Source organism: Pleurodeles waltl, chromosome 2_2, assembly GCF_031143425.1.
Source record: "Pleurodeles waltl isolate 20211129_DDA chromosome 2_2, aPleWal1.hap1.20221129, whole genome shotgun sequence".
In the NCBI taxonomy this organism is placed as follows: Eukaryota; Metazoa; Chordata; class Amphibia; order Caudata; family Salamandridae; genus Pleurodeles; species Pleurodeles waltl.
Genome location: NC_090439.1, coordinates 1,061,904,866 through 1,061,932,262, shown reverse-complemented (window position 1 = coordinate 1,061,932,262; position 27,397 = coordinate 1,061,904,866). Strand labels below are relative to the sequence as shown.

The 27,397-nt window shown below is 42.4% G+C and overlaps 1 protein-coding gene across 1 annotated transcript in view; it reads left to right on the top strand.

Moving 5' to 3' along the window:
- The window catches only part of COL22A1 (collagen type XXII alpha 1 chain), a 900,581-nt gene that overhangs the window by 489,483 nt on the left and 383,701 nt on the right, over window positions 1–27,397 (top strand). The window contains exons 14-17 of the mRNA XM_069220797.1: window positions 5,240–5,293; window positions 9,281–9,334; window positions 22,005–22,058; window positions 26,109–26,153. Coding sequence (XP_069076898.1) covers window positions 5,240–5,293; window positions 9,281–9,334; window positions 22,005–22,058; window positions 26,109–26,153 — 207 coding nt within the window. The remainder of the gene's footprint in view (window positions 1–5,239; window positions 5,294–9,280; window positions 9,335–22,004; window positions 22,059–26,108; window positions 26,154–27,397) is intronic.

Here is a 27,397-nt window from a genome sequence, read left to right as displayed (position 1 = left end):
GGAATCCTGGGCTTGCAGAGCAAAGTCACATGGGTTGCGTCGATTCCAGTAGGCGATGCGTGAAAATTTCTTCTGCACGTCAGACGCTACGTTGATTCCTCTCAGGAAGTCAGGCGTCATCGTTCTGAGTCGCTTGCGTCGATCCAGTTGGGCCATGCGTCGAAGTTCCGGTCACGTCGCTGGTGCTGCGTCGATCTTCTGTCATGAAGTCGGGCTGCGTCGCTCCGGACTCGGCGTACTGTGATGTTTTCACCGCGAGCAGGCTGTGCGTGGTACTTGGCAGGTGGTGCGTCAAACTTTCACCGCACGGGGATTTCAGTTGCAGGAGAGAAGTCCTTTTGGTCCTGAGACTTCAGGGAACAGGAGGTAAGCTCTATCCAAGCCCTTGGAGAGCACTTCTGCAGCACAGCAAGAGAGCAGCAAGACAGCAGGGCAACAGCAAGGCAGCAGTCCTCTTCATAAAGCAGTCAGGTGAGTCCTTTAGGCAGCCAGGCAGTTCTTCTTGTCAGGGTGCAGGTTCTGGTTCAGGTTTCTTCTCCAGGAAGTGTCTGAGGTGGTAGGGCAGAGGCCCTGTTTTTATACCCAAATGTGCCTTTGAAGTGGGGAGACTTTAAAGAGTGGCTTAGAAGTGCACCAGGTCCCCTTTCAGTTCAATCCTGTCTGCCAGGGTCCCAATAAGGGTTGTGGCAGTCCTTTGTGTGAGAGCAGGTCTCCACTCTCCCAGCCCAGGAAGACCCATTCAAAATGCAGATGTATGCAAGTGAGGCTGAGTATCCTGTGTTTGGGGTGTGTCTGGGTGAATGCACAAGGAGCTGTCAACTAAACCCAGCCAGACGTGAATTGTAAGGCACAGAAAGATTTAAGTGCAGAGAAATGCTCACTTTCTAAAAGTGGCATTTCTAAAATAGTAATATTAATTCCAACTTCACCAGTCAGCAGGATTTTGCATTACCATTCTGGCCACACTAAATATGGCCTTCCTATTCCTTTCAGATCAGCAGCTACCACTCAAACAATGTATGAGGGTAGCCCAAAGTTAGCCTATGAAGGGAGCAGGTCTCACAGTAGTGTAACACTACCAGAACATGTAAACTACACAGGTACATGTCCTGACTTTTACCTACATAGCACCCTGCCCTAGGGGTTACCTAGGGCACACCTTAGGGGTGACTTATATGTAGAAAAAGGGGAGTTTTAGGCTTGGCAAGTACTTTTAAATGCCAAATCGAATTGGCAGTGAAACTGCACACACAGGCCTTGCAATGGGAGGCCTGAGACATGGTTAAGGGGCTACTGAAGTGGGTGGCACAATCAGTGCTGCAGGCCCACTGGTAGCTTTTAATCTACAGGCCCTGGGCACATATAGGGGGTCATTCTGACCCTGGCGGTCTCGCGAATGACGGAAGCACCGCCAACAGGCTGGCGGTGCTTCCAAGCCCATTCTGACTGCGGCGGTAAAGCCGCGGTCAGAAAACCGGGGCTGGCGGTTTCCCGATGTTTTTGCCCCGGCTGGGCGAATCCGCCATGGCAGCTCTGCAAGCAGTGCTGAAAGCAGCGCTGCCATGGGGATTCTGACCCCCTTCACCGCCAGGAAGAGGCTGGCGGTAACGGGTGTCCTGGGGCCCCATGAAGCTTTTCACTGTCTGCCTAGCAGACAGTGAAAAGCGCGACGGGTGCAACTGCAACACCATTCGGAGCCGGCTTCTGTGTTGCAGGCCTCCTTCCCGCTGGGCCGGCGGGCGCTAACATGGTTAGCGCCCGCCGGCCCAGCGGGAAGGTTGGAATGCCGGCAGCGCTATTTTGGCCGCGTGGGGGCCAAATGGCGGTTCCCGCCTGGCGGGCGGCTACTGCCGCCCGCCAGACTCGAAATGACCCCCATAGTGCCCTCTACTAGGGACTTATATGTAAATTAAACAGCCCAATTGGGTATGATCCAATGTTACCATGTTTAAAGGGAGAGAAGGGAGAGAGCATATGCACTTTAGCACTGGTTAGCAGTGGTAGTGTGCAGAGTCTAAAAGCCAGCAAAAACAGTATCTCAAAAGTGGAGGGAGGCAGGCAAAAAGTTAGGGGTGACCACCCTAAGGCTGTCAGGTCTACCAATATATATATATATATATATATATATATATATATATAGTTACTGAAAAAGCAAAGGTGACAGGAACGTTATAGTTAGGTTCTGAATTTATGCTATAACTCGCGCCGTAAGGTAACTATAATGTCCTTGCCATGCACAGTTTCCTTATCAATAATGTTATTGCAAATGTTGCAAGATCTCATCAATGACATATGTGGGGTAATTAGCTGTGCATGGCGAAGTTGCTATTTATAGTTACCTTAGGGCGCGAGTTATAGCTACATGAATGAACTCTAACTATAACTGCTGAATTTCTATGGTTTTGTAAGAATAAATTCAGAACCTAACTACAACGTCCCTGTAACCTTTGGGTTTTTTCAGTGAATTTCGATGTTTTTTTAATGTGAAGTAATTTTAATTACTGTACGTTATTCCAACCCTTGGCGGGGGTTGGTTGCAAGGCCTGACCTTGAAGCCAGGCCTTCCACTCAAGCCCTTATAACCACCCGACGCCACACCATGCATGGCCTTTGGCAGTGCACAGCACAGGTTGGCCACAGGGCCTGTCGCTGTCAGTGGATGTGTGAGTCGGTACGTGAGTGTCTGAGTGTGTCGGAAAGTTGGTCTGTAAGTGTATGAGTAGGTCTGTGTGGGTGCATGAGTGTCTGAGTGGGTTTAAGAGTGGGCATCTTAGCCTCTAAGTGTATGTATGAATCAATGAATTAGTCCATGAATGAGTGTGGGTTTTCTTTCAATTTTTTCCATAATTGCAAATATTTTGCAAATAAATCATGGAAATTTGCGAAAGTTTTCAGATTTTCATGAATATCGCCCACTGAGACGCAAAATGATATTAATCCTATAACTTGCCCCTAAAACACACCTATATCACATCCCTGGGGCCAAGGTACCTTCACCCTGACCCCTTATGCCACTTTCAATTTGAATTTCCACCCCTTGGGACCGTGTCCTGTGAAATAAAATCATGGTCACAACTTTCTAGGCAGGTTGGGGTCAGCCAGTTGCAATACTTCTTTTTGCATGCCTTTTCGTGAAAAATCACAAATTTCACGAAATATTTGAGGCCAGAGATATAGAAATGTAATTGCCCTTAAATATCTCCTAAACTACTGAACTGATTTAGACCAAATAACAAAAAGCACAATCTGCGTACCGGCAGCTAGCTTTCTGCCAAATTTGGTGTAAATCTGTCCAGTTGTTCAGGCTGTAGACGTGTTGACAGGTCCTAGGACACGCAACATTTTTTGAGCCCCCATTTTCTCTGCCCCCGCTTGATGGTTCACCCCATAACTTCCTGTGCACAACAAGAATCACCGGGCCACTATTTTTTTGAACATTTTGTGAAAGTTCGTCAAACGCTGCCAAAGATATCACAAGTCAAAAACGCTTTTTCAATGGAAACATGGTCCTAACTATAACTACTTACTGGCGACCGCCAGCGGGCAAGAAATATGTGTGTATATATAGTTTCCTACTTTAATATAGTTTCATTCTTTAATTTTGTTTGATCATTAGTCAATGGAACAGTTCCAACTGATTCCTGTTGTTTTTTCATAATGTTTCAGTTCATTTGCAAGCTGGTTATGTTTTTACCCTTTGGGATGTACCTTCTGTAGCCATGACTGTAATGCGAGTTGTTGAGAATAAGTCAAGCATTTCATCCATCACTTTTTTGTATTTAGAAGTGAGGCACCATAATTGCCAAGGGAATACCCAGATCTGTGTCCCTTGCTTTCGGTCCCATATAAATTAAGCTGCACTATATTGATGAGGCCACAAAAAGGTCAAAACTGCTCTGAGGCTGCCTGTGTTCCCACCTGGAGGGTATCTTGCCTTTCTGTGTGGGCAGGACTGTTCCTAGTATAGGAAGATCAACACCTATTTGCCTCTGGCTGATCTCTGTCTGGAGTGACACTGTGGGCAGAAGGGATATTTAAGAATGTGACCAAGTAATTTTCAGTGGTTGAGATTAATTCAAGTAGTCCATTGTCATATTTTTGTTTTTATAAGTCGGACGCCTTAAGTGGAAGATGTTCCTTGTGTGGCACAAGAATACATCTGAATATCATTGTTGAACTGTAAAAAACCACAGATGCCAAATATACCAAAAAGAACCTGGGGGGGAAATTATATTAGGCATCAATGGATTCTTTTAGCTTTTTTCATGTATGTATTTTTTTATAATATCTCAGGACTCCATTGATATAACAGTACTCTTGTATAAACACATAGAAACAGTCTACTAGCATAAACAATTTCAAGGCATTTATTAACATATTTTATGATGCAGATAAATCAAAGGAAGCAAATGTGCTGGCCACCTGTGATGAAGCACATTGTGTATATGTTTGTCCAAGCGTAATAAACCTTCGATCTGGGAGATTATTACAGTTGGGAGCATAAGTAGGTCAATGCAACAACAAATGTCATGATGAAGATGTCTGCACAGGTTAAACAATGGAACCACAATGATGTTTTCCATATCCAAATGGATGGCAAGCTTACATAAGTAAGGGATGCCAAGTCACATTTTTTGCTCATTGTTTCTAATATTGCTGCAATCATGCACAATTCCAGAGCACTGCTTTATGGGAAATGTGCAAAATTTTCACTATTCCGTAATATCTCAAATTTATCATAATTTTTGCCTGCTGGAAAATAGTTCAAGAAGAAAATGTGCTCAAATGAGACACATTCTTCTCAAACCACTCACTCTCTTGCTGTTATTTCATGTTACATTTTTTGGTGCAAAATGCACCTTCTTGGTGAAGTTAGTTGTGATGACGGCATAATATACTTTATTTAGTATATGTAGTTTTACAAAAGAATTGTGCATTTTTCTTCTGAATGTGCATATCTTTCTGAAAAAAGTATTATTCTCCCGCCCTTAGTATTTCCTAAGACACATGAAGAGGGATCTTAGAAGGGTTTGGTGTGTAAACACAACATTGTTGCTGTTATGATATCGCTTTTATAATTAAACTACCTACGTGTATGGTAATGAAACAATTAAACCAAATATCTTGATGACTAACATTTCAATAGTTTGAATATTGTGTTAGTGGTTCTAAAATGACTTTATTAGAACTATTTCAAAAACATAATATTAAAGGGGTTTGATTTCTGCTTTATTTGCAGGGGTCCCTAGGCCCACCGGGACTCAACGGACGAGAAGGAGCAAAAGGCGAAAGAGTAAGTTTGCGTCTTACCCTACAAATCTTTGTTTTTGATTGACATATTGCACTAGCAAACTTATGTACATGTTGGCATCTACTTGAACAACTTCCCACTGCTTCACATATAGAAGGAAAGGCTAGAAATCCAACTCAAAATCTCTGCTTGTTGGACATTAATCTCTCTGGCATAATCTAGATTTCAATATAGACAGTGAGTGGACTAATCAAATGTAATAGCAAAGCAATAATTACAGATTTGGCTCCTGCAGTTGGATAAACACAAGTGGCTTCAAAACCTGTATTTCACAGAAGATGTGTTATTCAACACATCAATACAACCAAAGAATAGAAAGTGTTATGTCAACCAAGCAAGATTATTATTCTATATTAAAAATTAAAAATTCAAGGAATAAACAATAAAGACAGAAAGTGACTAAAATTGTTTATGAGTGGAATACAAAAGTTTAAGTGTTTGCGACAAGCAGTATAAATAAAATATCAAAACATCAACAAACAATAACATCAGCCTATTTGAGAAATCCTTAGCCAGCCATTCACTCATCTGTTGAACGGGACGGATGGAGGAATGAATTATGAACTTTTCTTCATGAATGTGCTAATCAAATAAACAATCTTTTTGGACACAGAATTACCATGTCAAAGTTGCCCTGATTCTGGTGACTTCTCCACAGGCAATTTCCACTTGCCAAGTTTTTCTTCTGTGTATATTCTCGCGCATTATATATCCACATACATTAGAATTTTTACACTGTGCCTCTATTCAATGCAAAGTACGTAATCCCCCATAGGCACTCAGGAAATTTCTTGTGCTCCTTTATTCCTGCCCCATGACTTTTAGTGGCCTACTTCAGGTGTGCGTCCATCTTTGTTTTTTATTATGTGGGATGAGACTTGTAAATTTATCCACATTTGTCAGCCATGCAGCAATGATGCACTACGTATGTGAGCCACTGCCTCGGCGTAGTTTGCTCTTCCCTCTAACAGGGAGGTGCTATTTCTCTTGTTCATCCTCGAGTGGTTCCAACTGTAAGCATTATTTTACCATTTTATCTTGCAGAATATTGTTCTCCAGATAATTAGAGGGTTTTACCCAAATGCAGTTAATTTCTATTGAATGTGAGCTCGGACCCCTTTTTAGCCCCCTTTTGTCCTAGGTTTGTCTAGCTCCCTACCAATGCACAATTGTTATTTATTATTATTTTGGCCTTACTCTTCACAAATACTGGTATTATGTTGGAATTCTTCAGCAATACTTTTCTTTCTTTAAAGTGATATTGAGGTAAGTATGTTCTTCTTTTACCGTACCCTTTTGATGAATCTAATTCCAGTTATCGCTAATTACAATATCTTTTTACATATTTTACATCCATATCATTTTAGGGGTTACCACAGATGTCTTACACCTTGTCCTGATGATGGACAAAACTGATTTGGACCGTCCTTTTGTCTCTCTTTCACAAACCTTTTGAAACACAGCTTTAAGAATCTGCCTCTCCTTATTCTGTTTGTTTGACAGGCATTGGATTAGTTATTCATGTTTCTCTATTCTCTGTCAGTGGTATAGCATGTTGGATAGTCTGGAGCACAGCACCATCACCTCAACTTTATGTGGCACTTAGCCTATATATTGTACTACTGTTGTGACAAAATATCACATTTGCATCATTCACATATTTGGGTACTTTATATAGAAGTTCTTCATGCATATTTAATAGCGCCCAAGTTTCCAGAATTAACTTCAATACCAACATGTGCAATTTATATGTCACCAAATCAATATTTTTTAAGAGGAATCACTATGTTCTTTGCATATGTGTGTTAATTCCATATCCTAGCAATATTGGGATTCTCCGATATTCTCTTATTTAAATACCTTGGGACTTAGTCACTTTTTCTGAAGTTAAAACACTTCAGAAGGATATGTGTATGAGCCTCAGCTGTTCAGGACTTTGCAATTTTGCACAACTGGTTTCTGTGAACCTGTAGAAACCTCAACCTCAAGTAAAGAAACCTTGAGCAGGATAAACCAGAAAGGCTTGCCCATCAAGGATGCACATTTGTTGGTGGCACCTTGTCTTGCGCCTCTGGGATTTGAAACGTGTCAAAGCCCAAATTTCATACTTCAGAGGAAGCTAAATGGACTGTATCTGGTCACTCCCAAAAGTCCCCCATTTTAAAAAAACTATTTCTAGAGAAGTAGCCCACTGACTGCAATGGTAGATAGGCTACTTGACCACCTTCGTCAGAGAAGTCTTCATATAAAGTCCAATCCCACTGGCTTGCAGGTTGAATTTCAAAGATGCTCTAACCCTCTCCTTTCTGTAGATTTTAATGAGGTCAGTGTCTCTGGCCATGAGAATGGCCTACAACTCTGATTATTCAAATAACTCCTTGTTTCCTTCCTTAGGTAAGAGAAATATGACATTTATAGTCTTGTCTTGTTTGCCAAGGCCCTACCAGCATCTTGAACTACAGGGGGTGGGAGCCTTAATGCATAGGGAGTAGGGAGCGGTGATAGAGAGAGATCTTACCCTAATATATCCTATTTCTGATCATTCACATGCTGTCCCCCCTATAATATAAAGCACATTCTATATTTTCTGGCTGGAGCTATCTCAGGAAGTATAATTCCTAGGTTTTCCAACATGGAAGAGGACAGCCTCTGGTCAGTTGATATGCTAATCTAACCCTTAGTTCTCACCAGTGCTAATCAGGGACATCATTCTCTCCATCAAAGGGAAAGCCTTTGATACTGTTTGGCTGTACAGTCAGCCTTTTACGTGAGATTTCAGTTTGTACCACAAAGGCTAGCTTCAAAGCCTTTCCCTGCCTTGTCCTTCCTTTGTCCGGGAGTAGCAATAACAGAAGGTAATGGCTACTCTTGTGGGAAAGAGGTGCCCAACTATTCCTTCCCCCACACAATAACTTACTATGTAATGAATTGAGTGGTCCTTGTGAGTGTCTTCTCCTATATTTAAGTTTACCTTTCTTGCAGATATTTTACCCACAGCAGAGACCAGTGAGAGAAAAATCACACTGTCTACCATGAGAGCACTATTTAGGTAAACAGCCCATGTTACTCTCAGGGTGTTGGCTTAGAAAACCTAATTAACAATAATTACTGTAGGTAGATTTCTACCCAGCTGGTGAACCTGGCTTTAACACCAGTCTAGGAAATGCAAAACTTAACACCTCCAAAAATCAATATTAAGACACTTGTACTAAAATATAAGGTCCCCCAAAAACTATATTTCAGGGATCATTAAAAATGACATTACATCAAGCTAGGACAGACATATAAATTGGCTTTTTGAACACCGGGCAGGCTTTGTCAATGTAGGACTGCCACACATTTACCCAGTCATGAATCTCTTCTGGAAACTGGGCACCCAGTTATATTTGAAACAATGAATTTGAATTATTGGTAATACTGTGCAATTTGAGAAAGAGGTGTATATTTCGTATAAAATTCATTATCCACCTGAACAGAACCAAAGTACCAAAAAGGCATATGCAGTCCTATTAACTTACCACCCCAATGCTCTCTGTAAGAAGCAACGGGGCACACGGTCTGTGTTGCAGGAAGCCCGCTCATCCCAATGTTATGATGAGGTTCAGAGTGCAGATTTGGCAGTCTACCTTGATAAATACACAACAGGCAGAAATTGAAATGTAATCATCGTCTATGCATTGCAGGAAACAAATCATGCAACTTTCATCCTTTTTAGTCTAAATATTTGTTATGTGTACACTTAGTGCAGGCTGTTTGCAGTTGAAACTGAAAGTTTGAGTTTGATCAGTATGATTATTGAAGGAACCAAGATAGAAATCATATTGAAGGGTCGGATATGCTCAAGATTTATTCTGTGAATTTAAGGATTCATTTTAAAATAGTATGCACTGAGCCACTTCCTTGAGGTAGAAGTCACATTCCAAATTGAATATTTTTAGAAACTACTGTTTGTTGATACTTTTTTCACAGGGGCCAGCTGGACAGAATGGAGAATCCGGTCTTCCTGGTCCACCAGGACTCCCGGTATGTATCCATGCATGTATGTGTAAACAATTCATTTTATATTTTAAGGAGGATTTCTTTAAAAACAAATAGAAAACATTTAGAATGTTTTCAGTGCAAGAGATTTCTCTTCCTACAAAAGAGTGACTTCATAGCATCTTAGGTCCTGTACGAACATCTGACAGCTTTCCAAAGGTTTGGAGGAACAAGTGTCGTCTGGCATGTAGTTGAACATTGAACTGCAGGGTAGAATTGCTTTCAGAGTTCCTGAGATGTTAGTCGAGAGCCCCTCAGAGAGAGAAGCAGAAACAAATCCAAGTCAAACATTAAAACCAGGCATAGTCCTCCCACACAGAATAGGTATGGCCTGGCAGATGCAGTGCGGGCTTACATTACGCCAAAAACTGGTACGGCTAGAAGAAGCAGCAACACAAAACATGTAGAACATGCGTAGCAGTAGCATACAGTTCTTTACGCAAACACCGCATGGAAGAAGCAGTGCATGCTACCTTTACACGAAGAGTTACAACACAATCATGGGAAGTGCACGTTACCTCTACACATTAGAACAATATCATTGAAAGTGCATACTTCCTTACGCATACACAGACTGGGATAAGCACAAACATAGGTGGTACAGGGCTCCTTCATTCTCCCTGAACCAGCAGAGCACCAGGAGGAACAGTCCAAGGTTCACTAGTCACACACATATACACACATCAGCAGGCACATTGCATGTAGCAGTAGTGCAAGCTCCCTTCACAAAATCCGAGTTAAGCATCCAGTAAACAAAGTAGTGTTATCTGTATTTCCTACTGCCATGCTTCCTAGTAACATTAGATGGTAATTTCTAACCCTCCAACATTATTACATATCCTACTAATTAGTCTGCCTAGGGGCCATCCCTTAACACCCCACATACTCAAACATAACACAATAAGCAACAAAACAGGGATGCAAAGACTGTGATAAATGGCAGCCTCAGTGCTACGAGGTCTTGTGTAAGCCTTGAATGTGCATTGAGTGCAAAAACATTTCTGCAGCTGATGCTCCAACGAGATAGACAAGGCTTTGGTAGACCCTGCTGCATGTGCTCCAAAATTATAGGAGGCTCCAAGATCATTGATTTAATTATAGCAAAAATATCCTTCTCTCTGATATTCCAATTTCTGTAAAACAATCAAGGAACATGATATTTAAGGCAATATAGACATAGTTTATACAGTGTTAAATCCCACAAGGCCCATGTTTATCAGGGTTGTGTGTTGCCCTTGTGCCACGCAAGGGGATGCAAGAGCGAGGCAAGACCTAAATGAGATTTACCAAGCCACGGAAGGCCACTTTGCAGTGCCCTGCATGGCTTGATAAATCTAGAGTAACACAAGGCTACACAAATCATTGCCTTGCATTACTCTGCGGCAGGAAGGCGTGTCATGGTTGGAGCATGTCTATTCCATTAGGAGTCACTTTCCTGGTTTTTAACAAATAACATGTTGGATTCTGGGCCTTATAGTTTCACTGCTATCTATATGACTAGTTGTATGGATGAGTGAAGTTCATTTCTGTAATACCAATGTTCCAAAGCCTAACATTTTAGTCTACCTGTTGAGCGTACTTTGTTATGTAAATCACAATACTTTGCACCACATATTGAAAAGAAAGAGGGGTATGCTCTATGCCTGAACGTAGAAGGCAACTTAAATTAGATTGTATTGCCTTCTAGGGTAAAATATGCAGTTCTCAGAGCCAAGGGCTATCTACAGCTATGCTTGTTGACTGAAAGCAGTCAATCAAAATGGCTCTACCAGAGGGACCTATGGTTATTGGATAGGAATGGGTGGCCAATCAGACCGGATGAAACTGTGTGCTGTTTCAGCCATTCTGATGAAAAGCTAATCTTTAAACAAATCGGTATATGCCCCTGTGTTTGGAACATTCTGATTTGCTGCTTAGTGCCAATCAAAATAGCTGTGAGTAAACCTCTCCATGACATGCATGTCGGCTGACAGTCTCCCGACTCCTGGACTGCTTTAGAATACCACTAGCAGTGCCACTTATTTTTCATTCCAGGGTAAATGGAATTGGATCCCCTTGGGATTTTTCGTCCACGTAAAAACTGTAAAGAAATAGCCCAATCTATGTATGTGCTTACAACCCCCATGTCCAGAGTGCTCACTGCTAAAAGTGATGGTTCCACTCAGTCCTCTTGGTATTAAAGTGAACAAAACAGTGTTTCACATCTATTTTAGAGGTTTTTAGCCATGCCTGCAGTTTCTCGACAAGGCACATTCTTTACCAAAACCTCTACAGTTTAATTTGTCCAGAAAAAAACGTATATTATGCCTGGTTTACGTCACTCTTGCACCATGCAATGTGGTGCAAGAGCACTGCAAACCTTAAGTGAGATTTATGAAGTCACGCGAGTCCACCTTGGTGGCCCTGCGTGGCTTTATAAATCTCAAATCATGTAACGCAGCGCAAATCGCTGTATTACATTACTCTGCTCCAGGGAGGCATTTCCTTCGGTGTTGCCTGGGTGTTTCCACACAACTTCCATGGATTTTGATACATTCCTAGATTTATAAGAACTTGTGAACCTGGGAATGTGCCAAAAAGATGCACCTTCCCAGGAGAATTGTAACGAGGAGAAATATGTTTATTTCTCCTCGTTTTTTCCTCTTTCTATGTGTGCTGCATTCCGAGAAAAAAGCCTCTCAGGATTGTTTTGAGCAGAAAGGTGTTCCTTCCTGCACAGAACAATCCTGCATGCAACGCAGGCACCCTTGCACCAAGGGTGCCCGCTGCCAAAAGGGCACCAGCGCAGAGGGAAAGGACAGCAATGTGCCGTACTGCATAAATATGATTCATTCCTGCCCTTTCCCTGTGACGCACAGTGACTTGCTGCACTGCCCTGCGCCACAAAACCTTTAAATATTGGCCTATGTTTTTGACTGTGCTAAAATGCACGAGGGATGGGTGCATGCCTACCAAGTGTATGTATGTCATGTGTGATATCTTTGCCAGTCTTGTCCTTTTACCGACTAGCGTTCCTGGACTTGCACTTTCACTTTTAACATTGCAGTAAATCTCGGCCTGCTAAGGGTTGTTGGCTATAATAAAAGAACCGACCGAAGGTGTTACACATGACATAAGGCACTTGACACCAATAATTACACCAAATAGACCTATGACTGGGGATATTCCAAAAACATTCAGATTGCCCTGTTTTACCAAATAATGTAAAATACAGTATTATGGATGGCTAAGAGTGAATGACAGGAATAGTACACAATCAGAGTTGTCATTCAGAAACCCGAGGTGAAAAACATCCCTGTTATTCACCTTTTACCCTCCTATTATTATGTTTTGTACAGCCCTCGAAAATTATCTCCCCCCTACTGTATACTGCTCTATAGGGGCAGAAAGGTAATGGGAAACCCATACATAACATGACTTCCCCTCCTTGTACCAAATGTAAAAAAAAAAAAAAAGCCAAACAAGCATTTGCAATTCAATGGGTCGTGCGTTTAGCACAGTAAACTTCTAACCAGACTTTTCTTGCCACATAAATTGAAAATGAAAAGTAAAACAGTTTCACATAACTAATCGGACTTTTCTTGCCATATAAATTGGAAAGTAAAAGTTTCACATAAGTGAGCCGGCGGCCGCCATCAGCGCAAAGCAGACACACAAAAGGAAATAAAAGTTCACTCGCAATGAAACCTATCGGCAAAAGTGCAATTATCCATGTAACTAGCAAAATTGCAATTATCTATGTAACCAGCAAAAGTGCAATTACCTATGTAACAGGATTGATGTTATGCAAAGTGCTCGACCACTGCCCAGCAAGATCGTGCTGCTAAATAAAGAGAAAAAGTAGTCCAGAAACCAGACGGAAAACATAACATTGAGCCTTGTATGTTTTCAGTAGTTGTCCGGTGCGCTCGAGGAGGGCTAATCACTGGAAAAGGCATGACGTATGTATGCCTTTCACTAATGAAAGCAAGCGAATTTGAAAAGGCAAGCCCACGAACCAATGAAAGTGACGGATGTGACATGGGCGTGGTTAGAAGCGCAAAGAGAGATTACAACACAGGACGGAGCGCTTTTCGCTCGCCCCTAAAAAGAACAACACCTCGCTTCCTGCCACCCACCGCCACCATTCCTCCCTCAGTGGTGCTCTGCTCTCTATCAGAGCAGAAAGCCAGGTCCATGATGACATGACTCATTCAGAGCCCTGTGAGCCTGGCCTGCAGCTCCTTTATGACAGAGCCAAAGTGGGAAACAACGTTTGTTTGCCATTTTTTGTTATAGCAGTGAATAACCAGATTTAGAATCTAGTGTTAGTGCCCATGGCTCTCAGTGAGATCCTTCCACATCATTATTACTGTCGCCGTAGGGATGTCTCTGACTCCGCAGGGCACAGCAGGTGAAATCCGCAGCGCTGGGCACTGCAAGAACACAGATTCATTGTTCATTTGATGCCTGTACACACCTACAGAAAGAGTCCCTTGTTCATTAGAACTGTACATACCAGTAACACTATAAATTATTTGGTATTTTGCAAATGTTTGGTGCCCAAGCTCCAGCTCTGAAAGGAAAAACGGCATGGCTGTCAATTCTGTAGAACAGTCACAAGTTATATGCCTCAGACAGCTGGAAAAAAAGCAAAGAACATTATCGTCCTGACCTCCATTTGTCTGAAATGATTGCCTGTGGCAGCAACACAGCTTCTAGTTCCTGCAGCTGACAAGGCCCTCCAGGGCTGGACACCAGGCGGCCGCTGCCTAATTACCTCCGCTCGGGGCTAATATTTGTTAAGTGTCAGTCCTGGTGCTGCTGCAGGTATGACTGTGTGCATTAATCACTGCCTCGTCAGGGGGTGAAGATGTGTGAGAAGGAAGCAGCAGGCATGGTGACCTCAATCGCTGGCAGAAGGGCTGCTTGCAAAAGTGCCCCTCAGTCAGCACACACCTGTGCTGCGTGGGTGGGGGAGGGGTTTTGAAGGAGAGGGCAGAGGGGAATTCCCAAAGGCTGGTGTGTTACTGTGCTTTGCATAGTGTGGGCACCTGCAATAAGGAGACAGCGACGAGAACCAAGCTGGTCTGGGCTGTTGATTTCCCTGTGGAATGCAGAGCTGCCAATTTGCAACTAAAAGGGAATTCATACAAATTATACTTTTTTAGCGCCACGTTTGAGTCATTTTTTGATGCAAAAACGGCGCAAACTTGCAAAATACAATTGTATTTTGTAAGTTTGCACCGTTTTTGCGTCAAAAAGCGGCGCAAATGCGGCGCTAAAAAAGTATAAATATGGGCCTAAGAGATTTATCCCTTTTTGGTTAAGAAATATATACATTTATGACAACTGATTTATGAGAAATATATTCAGCACGAATAAAAAGGGATCTATGCTACTTTGGGCATCCCAAGTGGTACCTTGCTATAATGCACGTCCAGTCAGTCCTGCCTTTTAGTCAGTGGGACCTTGCATTTTGGGACGTGTAGTTTTACTTTTAACAGTATCTGTATGGACTACAGGACAAGCTGCATGTACATTTTGATTTTGTCATCATATCAGTATTACCGCTCGTCTTTATTTGATTCAGATATTCCTGTCTCCTCTCCATCTGTTGGATACGATATTTCTTATGTTTTTTTGCGTTTTAGTTTGAAGACTTGACTTCAAGTTTCCTATGTTTCTTCTACTTCAAAGAACAGTCTTAAACAAAAAAAACACTGCCCCTTTTATTGAATGTACATATTTTGCAGAATCAAAATAGGTCAATTACATCTATATGAATATTGTTTTTAAACATCTGTTATTCTTCTGTGATCAATGCTGCATTAATCAGCCCTGGAGACCTGAAAGGTGTCAGAATACTCCAGCTACCCGTTGATCCAAACTTACATGACGTCCAATGATAATAGTATATTTTGAGCATTAGCACGTATGACATGAAGAAAATGGAAAATCATGGACATCACTTCATACGCATTAGTGTACTTTTTAATTATATTGTTCACTTTTTTACAAGACGTGAGTTTTTAAATTAACGCAATATTTTTTTTTAAGGTTTATCACTTATCTTAAAGTACAGCTTGGTACAGAATTTCTCACAATGCTGGTGCAAGGGTTGAACGATAATGGGGTTGGAGACTTGGCCCTTTCTGCAGGAACATCTCCAAACATTTTGCCTTCACCCTCTTGTTTTCCGAACACGTTTTGTTGGCTTTTAGGACTCTGAGCAGTTTGCTACTGCTAACCAGTGCTGAAGTGATTATGCTCTGCCTTTAAACATAGTGCAATTGGCCTGCACCCAACTGACATATTTATTTTACTTGTAAGTCCCTAGTAAAGTACGCATGGCTTGTAAAATAAATGCTACTAGGGAGCCTGCCATTGCAGCCTTTGTGTGCAGTTTTAAACTGCCTATTAGACCTGGCAAAATAGACCTTTTGCCAGGCCTAAATCTTTCTTTTTAATACATGTAAGTCTGCCATAGGGTAGGCCCTAAACAGCCCATATTGCAGTTTATCTAAATGGTTAGACATGTACATTTACGTTTTACATGTCCTGGTAGTGAATAAGTCTTAAATTCATTTTTCCCTACTGCAAGGCCTACCTCTCCAATAGAATAACGTTGGGTTGCCTTATACATTTAAGATATACTAATCTAAAGGTATGTAGTTTAAACCCCTCTTTAAAGCTACAGTCACATTTTAAGTCACAATTCTGAAAAATACCACTTTTAGAAAGTTTACATTTTTTTGTCCTTACTATTGGTGCCTGTATCCTGGATTAAATGACTCCGTGTACCTGCCATTTGGCCTTTGTGTATTGCTCCCAGGGAGCGACACAAAGGGGGAACACATGTTGGCAAGATGGGCCATCTCTGACTTCATAGAGGGGAGGTGCTGTCACCTACAGCACTTGCACATAACAAAGCCTCTTGCTCAGCACACTCAAAAAGGGTTAGACACTAGTCTTTTGTGACCCCAGACAAGCTGGGGCTAGGACAAGGAGGCCTGAAATTCCTAGTACCTCTTGGGGTGAAAACCTGCAGAACTGTCTCCCACCTCAAAGTCAGCACCAGGTGTAAATATTGGGCCCATAGACTCACCTCTTGACATGTGGAAGACTCAGAAGGACTGCTGTGGTCCTCTGCAAGAAGGTTTGCTATTCTGCTGCCTCGGTAGAAAGGACTGCATCTTGAACAAAGGACCACCAGATTGACTTCAAGGGGTAGTTGGCTGGCCTCCTGATCAGAGCCTAAGAGACAGAAAAGGCTCCAACAACCTTGAATCCAGCATCTCGACTCTGTCTGCTGTGAGTCCTACACTCCAAGTGCTCCCGGCCTACTCCTGGACCCTTGGAAGTGAGCCTGAATGTGCCCTTCCAGCCCAGCTGTGGTCGGATCCAAAGCAGCAGTAGGCAACTTCTTGCAGCTTCACTTTGCAAGTGCTGCAGCTTGCTGCATCCCTGATGCTGAACCTCACATCACAGACTATAGCCTACTGAGAATCACTGCTGCCCAACACCTACTTAACGCTAACCTTCTCATCGTAAGCTCTTCGTCAGTGCCATCAACGATGACACAGGACTTCGCAGTGCAGCCCCTTAGCTTCTTCAGAACCACCAGTGTGTAACACATCTTCGATAAAGGACTTTGCAAAACAAGCCCTTGTCGACTGCATCTTTGATGATGATGCAGAGCTCTGCATTGCAGACTCCTAGCGCCTTGGAACCACTGCTGCACAATCCATTCTTGATGCAGGATCTTGCAATGATTCGCAAACAGGATTTAAGGTACTGTGTTCAGCCGGCCTAACTTGGTCCCTGTATCCGGCCCACGCTCCATCGCTGTTGGCCTGAACTTGTGACTTTATTTTGGTCTGGTGCAGCTGGATAACCACAGTTGTTGCTTTGTCTTCTTGGCACTATTTTTACTTACAACTTCAAATTTGTATCTTCAGTTCATCTGATTGGATTTTTGTTGTTTTGGTCTCAAATAATTTATTAATTTTTGCCCTATGATTCTAAATTGGTGTCGGATTTTTCTTGTGCTGTGTTTTCAGTTTATTACTGCCTGAAGTGCTGAATAGATATTTTACACATAGCCTCTAAGCCTGACTACTTTGTTCCAAGCTAACAGATGGCTAAGCACAGGTTAATTTGGGATTTGCTTATTTTTCATCCTGGCAGAGGATATGGCTGCTGCCTGCGCAGGACTTCACCTTTCTTAACCGGTAACCCAATTTCCTACAGTGAGTAATGAATTTAGTGCTAGCCTTTCCCTCCATCAATTACTTTAAGTTTTAGTTAAATTTAAGTTTAAATTTAATTTTGTTCAGTGTGTTCTGCCTGGACAAAATTCCTTAAAAGACGTTAGTTGGTGTCTTAAAGACCTTGAAACCCAAAAATTATACTCAAACTGCCAAGTAGTCCCATATAATTTGTGAGACCTTCAGCAGTCCTGGCTTTTTAGAAAGTAATTTTTTGCATTAAAGGTAAAAAGGCTCTTTTGTGAGGGTCCGCCCCAATATTTCCCTGTTATGTGAAACTGAACGATAAGATCGAGGGCTTGGTTTATCTGACTTGGTAGGCTTGCGATAGGATCGGGGGCTTGGTTTATCCGACTTGGTAGGCTCTTTTTTCAGTTTTATAAAAGTATTAACGGAAGTGGAATACCCTGTGCTATCTTATTAACAGATATGTTTTTACAGTAAAAATTTACCTTAGTGGCACCATTTTATCATGAATTGAAAACATCATTGCACATAAAAATTCACTTGTTTTTTGGTATTTCAAAGACAGATAGGAAAGTCCCTTAGTACTGCATCAAAATTCATTGATCTTTTGATTCATTTTTAATCATAGCGATGCATCGTCAGGTTCATTTCATGGAACAACATCATCCAAAAAGTGTTTGGCCCATGTTTCTGTTATACCTGGGGCTTTCTCAAGGCTATGAATGTATGGGTATGGAATTGTATAGGGTCCAGCAAGTCAAGAAATACAGTAAGCGTTAAGCAAATATTTAAGCTAAATTTAAGAAAATCTACTACTTGAGTAGGCATATGAACTGGTGCATAAAAACTGGTCACACTCCACGCTCCATTGCTGAATGATAAAGTTGAGTGCTGGTGAACCTGTAGAAAAAATGATAGTTTTCACAAGCAGGTGCTCAATAGAAAACATATTTACTTTGATGGGAAAATATAAGTATATGTTAATAGTTCTAAGCTTATATTCAAGAGAGATTTATCCTCATTGAGAAAGACCTGATGAAATAGAGCAGGTACATTTGACAAAGTCAGAAAGGCTTAAGTCAGAGGGGGACATATGGTGGAAGAGTCATGTGAATTTGAATCAGTAAGTCGGGTGTGCATTCCCCTTTTGCTCGTACCTGACCCTGGCTCTATTCTTATGATGAACTTGATGTAAGACAGTATGGAGATGTTCTAGTAAACCTTAGTCTCTCAGGGAGGACCAAAGGATGGTTCTGTTGACTAAGTCAAATGTGTTTTTTTAAATCTATGAATACCATAAGCAGGTTTTTTTTTTCAACTTCACTTACTTGATGCATGTGAAATAGTCACATTTCTTGGTTGACAGTCACCACCTCTTCCCAAAATCCCTGCTTGGAGGGTGGATAAAATGTGGTCGTTTTCAACCCATGCCTGAATATGTCTAGGTAGAATTTTACTGTAAATGTTTCCTGCCCCATCAAACAAAGTATTGGAAGATAATTCCTAGGGTCCTCCCAAGAGCCATTTTTGTGGCTGGAGATTAGTATTTTTGTTCTCCAAAGGGAGGGAAGCGTCTCCATTTTTCCAAACTGCATTAAAGACTGTTTGTCCCATTCGAGGCCTAGAGTAATGTATTGGTTCAAATAAATCTGAGGGGATTCTGTCTGTGCTTGGTGCTGTGAACGGTCTTTGACTGTATATCACTTCAATCCTTCAATTACTTGTTCCTTTGTGAATTACAAATCCAAAGTCTCACTCTTATAGAGGCTTTTACAAATCCTCTGTAAGAGTGAGAAAGCAAGATATATGTTATCTGCTTGTTGTAATACATTAAGTCTAAAATGTTGTGTTCTACCAGGGCTGCCAATTTTGCCTTTTACAGGTTCAGGTTTGATTGAACTGGATTGAGTTTTTGCCTGACTGTTGCCCACTTCTAAAGTAGGCCTTCATTTTGATTGAACATGAAAACTTAGATTTGAAACCAGAGTCCATAGTTGCAGAAGAAGACAAATGTGGCACTTAATGCGCTGTTTCCTTTGAAGATGGTGATGGACAGAGGGGTGGTGGATCCATGTTAATATTATCTAAGGGAACCTTCCCTTCAGTTCGTGGCACCAGATCCACCAATTCTTCTTTTTGTGGTGTTATCTATAGTGGACCTCTGTCTTCTGCTGGTCCCGCTTTGGTGAAGTTTTGAGCTCTTAATCATGTTGATCTCATGGTGTGTACTGCTAACGCCAACTAATATCCAGCAGTTGTACTTCTTCCCACAAAATATTTCCAAAAACACTGTGAAGGGAGGAGCACTGGGGTATTGGATCTTAGGTCTTATGCCCTGTTAAATCCACCACAGCAGTCAGGTGCTAGGCACTGGTCCCCATAAAATTTACAATTTGCATCGTCAGGTTAGAAAACCACAAAGCACCCCAGCAATACCAAACACAGTTGCTGTGAGCAATAAAACTATGGTACAGAAATGCAGTGCACAATAATGATTACCTTTGCATATTTTCACAGTATAATTATCTTTACTTTCTTGCCCCGACTTGGATTCCTTTTGGCGCAGTGTTTGGTTACCCTTCAGATGGAGCTAAATCAAAGTCATCCACGCCATCAATAGCCTAGTTGTGATCTGACCAGAGCTTGCAGTCCGTACCACCGTCCCAGCCTCTGACCCGTTGTCTGTATTGCTCGACCCCTGGCAGCAGGACCTCAAGTTGCACCATGGCCGCCTTCCCACTATAGCTTCCATGCTGATGCTGCAGTCTGCTATCTGCCGGAAAATCAAGCAACAGCTGCCCGCCGGCTTCAACCGGGTGTGTCAGGGGGCAGCTGATGGATGCGGTTGAGGGCACAACCACACCTATCCACACTTCATGGCTGATTGATAAATGTAGGCCAGACGTTGCGAATGCTGATGCGAAAGACATACAGTAGACAGGGACTTTGTCTAGTTAAATAGGAACTCTGCTGCTTTTCGGTGTTGTACCAGAATACCGTTGTCAGAATAAAGTCTGTCATAATGTCCAAAATAAACTCTAGAAAAATAATGCACTGTTGAAGCTGAAAATAGAAAATCTACATCCAGTGGAATGATAATTTTGTATGAAATTTTGTGTCACACGATATTTCTGTACACCATATTCTGTCATATAACCACTCTTAGTGGGGATCTAGGAGGCCACAAGGGAGGGGTCTCCGATTCATCCATTAGACGCACATAAAAACCCTCGGCTTTCCATCAGGGGAGCAGTCCAGCTCTTTCAGTATTGCAGATGTTGTTGTGCTCCCTTCTGTATAATACAAAAGTTACCCACACATGCTAAATGAGGTTTTCACCTGTTTGTACATCCTACAACAATTTCTTATGACAGTCCTCTGCATGTAAACATGCAGACACGTTTTAAGGCATGGCCAAAGTGGGCACTTGCCCAGGTTCTCGGCTTTTGATGTGGCCCCCTGATAGATCAGGCTCTGTTCTGCCAATAGTCTTGCTCTGATGACATTGAATAATTCTTAGATAAATTGTTTTAAAAATCGTTTTCCTTTAAAAATAATTGGCAATGTGGGGAACAACTATTATAGACATTTTGTAGAGAAAGGCTGTGCTTATGTTTCATGAAACATCCATAGAAAAGTTTCTTTTAGATCAAAATAGGACCTCACATATGAGAAATGGTAGAGTGTAACAGAGATTACTTTTAGTAATATGAGTAAGTTGCTGTTGTGTTATCCTTGAATATTAGATGTAAACACATTTAGAATATGGACGAGCATGCCTGTGCACTGTCAGTGACCTGACCTAAAGGGACAGTAAAGAGCTGATACTGGAACATAAAGTCAAAGTTGTTCCGAACAGGGGCCCTCAAGCTACTTTTGGCCCAGAGCCCCCAAAGCCCTGAAGATGTACCTGTAAACATATGAGATCCTAGGCCTTGAAATGCAACGTTTACCAGAACCCCTCAATGGTTACTAATGGTGATGAACCAGTGTCCAGGACTGCCGATCAATGTGATAATGTGCACATTATTGTGTTATTTTACCCCTAGTTCACCAGATTATCGTCTATAAACTTTTTTGGAGCCAGAACAATTTGCATAATTTAAATCAACAATAAAAACAGTCCTTCACATTGAGTGTCATTCCGTGAAAGTTTCAAACGAACTTAGAGCCTGATTTAGAGTTTGGGTATTCCGTCTGCCATATCACGATCCCCTTAGTATAAAATGGAATAGTAATACAGCGGATGGGACATCTGTCACATTTGTGAAGGAGTAACCCACTCCAGAAAACTTTAAATCAATCCCTTGCTGTGCTTAATTTCAGAACAGCAGGATATTAACCATAATTGTTTGACTTTGCTTTTTTAAATTTTATTTTGGAAAATGTTTGTAATGTTTATTGTTTTTAAACAAAGTTGTTTGTATGTTTCTCTGTAGGGTGTTGTGGGACCTCAAGGGCCGCGAGGACCGCCAGGTCTAGTTGGAGCACCAGTAAGTCATCCCACAGCTCATTCCTTTGTTTTTCTTGTAAGTAAATGCTTCATGACCAGCCTATGAGTCTACACTGGTCCAGGTATGAGGATTTTATTGGACTGATAAAATCAAAGCAAACCTGCAGCACCAATGGATGGACTCAACACTTACAAAATGACTCAAAACTCACAAACAGGCTCAACACTCATAAACTGACTAAATTTTCACCTTTCCATGGAAAGCTCCCTGTCCTTTCTCTCCTCTCATCACTGCAATTTTCTTGTTTTTATGGCATTCCGTTTCCTTTCAGATGCCCTCTTTCCTGCTAATTTCAGCAGCTCATTAACCTTGCACCTTCTGAATTTTGGCTTTAATTCCCCTGTCAGTTCTCAGTTTCCATCTACTACTGATCACCTAATTAACAATAACAGGGCAATGGTCCTTGCTTATGTTTTTGTTGAGTACCTTTTACCAGGGTATGAAATATTGCAACCTACATAATACACACAGCAATATTATTTTTGTTCTTTTTTGGTTTTTGGTTTCAACCGCCTGGTCAGATGATTTATTTTGTGGCCTACATAAGTATATCAAATGGGCATGGCATCTTCCGCACAAGAGACTGCACACTATGAAATACGAACACAGCTTAAACACTGGAATCATGCAAGTAAAGGCAAACTGATCAAACTGATGCTGTACTAGGGGCAGGTGAAATATTCAGCAAATTCACTTGTTTTTTCTGCTTTCAGAGTTGAATCAGGTTTGCATCACTGCTCTGCAGGCCGAAAAAAAGAGAACGCACAACAGAGTCCCTCAATTTTAGGAGCACTGTGTGGAACTGATTAATGTCTTTGCCTTAATGATAATTGCAGTAGGACTTGATCCGCTCTCCTCACAGATCTCTCGCAGGTCTGGTCCGTTCTTGGATCTTTTTGGTGGTCTGCTCCCTGACAGGAGGGCCACATCTTCACTCGAGGGCACAGCAATTGTGCCACGAGACTGCACAGTCATGGCGCTTGCTCCTGCCTCCGATTGCTTGGCAGGGTTGGTCACATCTTCTGACCTTCTCGACGGGCTGTCGGTCTCTCGGGCTCCAGCCTGCAGTGTCAGGATTGTCGGTGCGGCCCTCTGCGCACCTCTGATATTGTCTCTTTCTACATGGGCGCACTTTTGCTGGCACCTGGTGTGCCCATTCTCTTGGCTTGCGGTGATGTCCTTCACCGCTGGGGGCATGTAGCGCTATCTTCCCATTGATGTGGCGGCAGACAGCCGCTAGGGGCAGTGCATTCCACTCACATTCTCAATGTGCCCCACGTGGCACTTGTGGCCTTCATAGGCTTTGCTGCTTGGCTGGGGCAGCTTTCGGCATCCTGGTGCTCTTCATGGAGGTGATCAGTCTCTCCCTTCCACACCAGGAGGCAGCTCTGCTGTGGTTGTGGAGATCACCTATCCAGCTATGGGATTAGTGCTGCCTCATACAGTGATAAGCATATGCGCAAATAGTCCTGGTTCCCAGCACTTTCACAATCCTTTGCGGCTATCTGTGTGCACTGGACTCTCAACTGCACTCTTGCCGTTGAGGCACTTTGCAGCTTCTATGTGCCTCACCACGGCTTGCCTTGCACCAACATGCTTGTGGCCTCTTCATGCACAGCTCCCTTTTCAGGCTGCTCACAGCAGTATTCGTGGGCCTCAGTGCTGCCCTGTTTGTCATGCTGGGGGGCGGTGTGGTGAACTGCCACCAGATGGCGCTGTGATTCCATTCCTCGAGGCCACAGCAGTGCTTCCCTACAGCCGTGGGTCTCTCGGAATGCCAGTGCGGGTGCGGCGTGGGCTGTATTCGGCTGATGCAGCCTTTTGCTTTCATCGCCCGCGCTCCAGGTACATGTATTTTTTCTCAAGTACACATCCCATCCGTGAGTAGATGGGCATCCTATATTCTATGCTGGGGTAAGGGAGTCCACTCACTCATGATGCTGCCACTTCTTTGGCCGCCTTGGCGATGGCATGGACTGCTTTGCTGGAGGGCATTTTTCCTCCATTATTTCACGTGACATGTGGGGCAGCAAACGAGGGTCAGGCTTCCTTTGTCGCTAAAGTCACTACACTGACGCCCGCCTGGTCAATGTGCTCAATGCTGCCTTTTCTCATTTGCATCTTGCGGGGCATTGAGGATATCTGCTCCTGCGTTCTGGGTGGCCTTCGGTGGTGCTTCCCTAGCACCACAGGCCTCTCTGGGTGTCGCAGGGGTGGCTCTGCAGGTGCAACATGGGGGCTTGCTTCTTTGCCACCCACTGTATGGGTCGGCTGTGTCCTTCCCCCCAGCGCCTCAAGCGGGGATGGCAAATGGCACTCCCTCACAGTAACTTAGCAGGTGGCCCTCTCTCACCTTAAGGGACCCTGCCATTGCGCTGCTCATTCTTTTGCGTCCCCGTAAGGTGCAATGTGATCTCTGGGGCAGGAGCAGTTGCTGACCTGCTGCACTCTGTCGGGGTGGCCTCATGCTTGCCCGGGCTCTGGCCTGTTTGTGTGGGCAATCGGTGCGGGGGTGCCTTACTTTCCCCTCAGCAGAACTGCTGTTAGTGCGCACATGAGGTCTGACCCACTCATTGCTATTGTAGCGTTCGGGCCCTAGGCACAGACAACCAGATGACACAGACAACCAGTTAGGGTTCGTATAACTGTCCCAGGGCACATGCGCCCAGCCCTTTTTATTAGTATCATCACCTGACTGGTGACGTCTGTGATGGATGAGTGTGGGGTGAGTGTGGAAACCAGCCCTCCGCTGAGTGGCTGGTGGAAACACTAGAATGTGTCCGACAGGACACTACAAATTCCTTGTTTCAGTCATACCTTACTGCACGTAGTGAGGAATTCTTGCGCAACTTGTTGCTCTGCCTGCACTTCTGGGCAGGCGGATGCGAAACCGGCAGAAACGGACAGAATAGTTTGGCATCAGAAGATAACAAACTAAGATCTTGCCCCACCCCTAATTGGTACGGTCATTATACTAATGCCCATTGCTTTAATTGTAGATGATAATCAACAGACAATGATAAAATCTGACCGAAGATAGCAGGAGAAATTCATCTCAAGTCACTAGATGTGAACATCGACAATGAGTGGGATCTTATTTAATCAGATGTTTGCCAATATCAAGCTTATGATATATTTTATAAGAGAACTGTAAGACATGTTATGACATCCGAATGTCTGTTGAGAGGCAGTATTCAGCCCACATATTATGGCTAAGGACCTGATTACAGTCTTGGCAGACGGGTTTGCTCCTTCACAAATGTGATCGATATCCCATCCGCCGTATTACAGTTCCATTATATCCTATGGAGATCGTAATACAGCGGATGGAATATCCATCACGTTTGTGATGGAGTATTTCATCCATCAAGATCGTGATCAGGGCCTAAGTTTGGAATAACTTTAGTTATAAAGACCTGGACTCATGATAAAAGAGGCCCACTAAAAAAACATTCATAGTGTGTGTTCTGAATTATCGAGTTTTAAATGTCGTGCTACAAAAATATCAATGACCAAAATGTAGATGATCAAAACATCGACAAGGTATGTATATATAAGTAAGCTTAGGATTACTATACTTAACTCCACATATGTGTACCTTGGTAATATATATCTTCAAGGGATGTAGATGTTAACTTAAGGAGATGTATACTTATCTATATATGTTTATCTCTGCAAACTTTTGGTTGTTGATAGTATTTCTGCCAAACTCTTGTAACATTATTTGAACCTCTGACATAGAACCTATTCATAGACCCTTTCATTGAGTGCTATTGAACACAAAAGTGCAGATCTTTGCCTGGCAGTAGCCCCCCCTCTTATGGTGAAGGTGTTGTACTTGGAGTAAGTTGAGTAAAAATCCAAGATACTCATCTAACTGTTAGAGAGTGTCATCTATTGTACCCTTCTTCACATTTGCACAGACCTCGAGTGACAGCCTTAACAAAAGGCATCTGTGATATGGAAAATATGTGCCCTGCAGTTCTGAGCCATATATCAAAAAACTTACCTTTGTTTTCATGTCCATAGGGTTTACAAGGAGAGACTGGCATGAAAGGTGTCCGTGGGGATAAGGTAGGAGGAAGTTTGCATTTTCTTTAATTGTGTGTTTTAGTCTCTGTTTTTCTAAGCTGTCAAAATGGTCTTCTTTCACCACACCCTGGCACAAGGAACAAAACAACATATTGCCACAGAACACTTTTATCTTTTATCTCATAATGTAGATTAATAAACATAGTGTCTTGTATTAATATGATATCAGTCATGATTGAATTATCAGCATTATGTTTGCCATGCCAAAGGGTAGCCTAGCAAAGGATGTCGTACGTAATGAGTTTGATTTACAATTATTTTTGTGCTATGTCATGCAATGAAGTCTTGGGTAGGAAATGGGCGGGATGTCTAATATAGAAATGCAGGTATATGCTTTAAAGAATCAATGCTTCGATCCCAAACAGGTTTTTCAGGCGTCCAAGGGACTTATTTAGAGTTTGGTGAACAGGGTACTCCATTAACATGTGGTAGAACCACAATGGCCCCGTCTGTCGTATTTAGAGTTGTATTTAAAAGGCCATTGATTATCATGCACTTGTTATACAGCGGAAGGAAATCCACCATGATTTTGACATAGTAAACTGTCTGCCAAACTCTAACTAGGACCCTAACTTAAGAGGTATTAATTTCCTTTTAAAATAAAGTTATGGTACAATACAATTTTGCTAAACCACCGGTTTCCAAACCATGAAGGTTTATCAACAAATTAATCAAAGTTGCAGGCTTTGTTCATGGAGTCAATCATTTGTCAGTTATGCATAACATTTATATTCATTTCAACAGCAAATAAACAGATAGATGGCAACATAAATCATTAGAAGATACACAATGAAAAGCAGAGGAACTAACAGATCCATAAAGGAACTTCTTTTAATAATAAGGCATCTAAAGATGACAAGGGGAAATCCTAAAGAGGTGTTAATCTGAAGTGAACCAAATAAAGGTTCAGAGTAAGAAGAGGCATAAGAGACTGAGAGTCAAACTCAAGATTCAGAAATTTAGAGTCTCAGATAGGAGAGATCTGCAGACTCCGGGAAATGTCTCAATCAGCAAAGTCAGGACAGGATCTCTTAAACTAAACTAATGTACACAGTTAAATACATTGCGTTCTCCCCAGAACTTCTTCCCACCAACTCCTTGAATTGGAACCAATCTGGTAGCTCGCTCTACTTGGAACAGGTAAACTCCTGTGGTTCTAAAAATTCTGGACCCGTGTAATTTACTTTGCCACAGCAGTACGATTTTAGTATCAAAAGATCGATAAT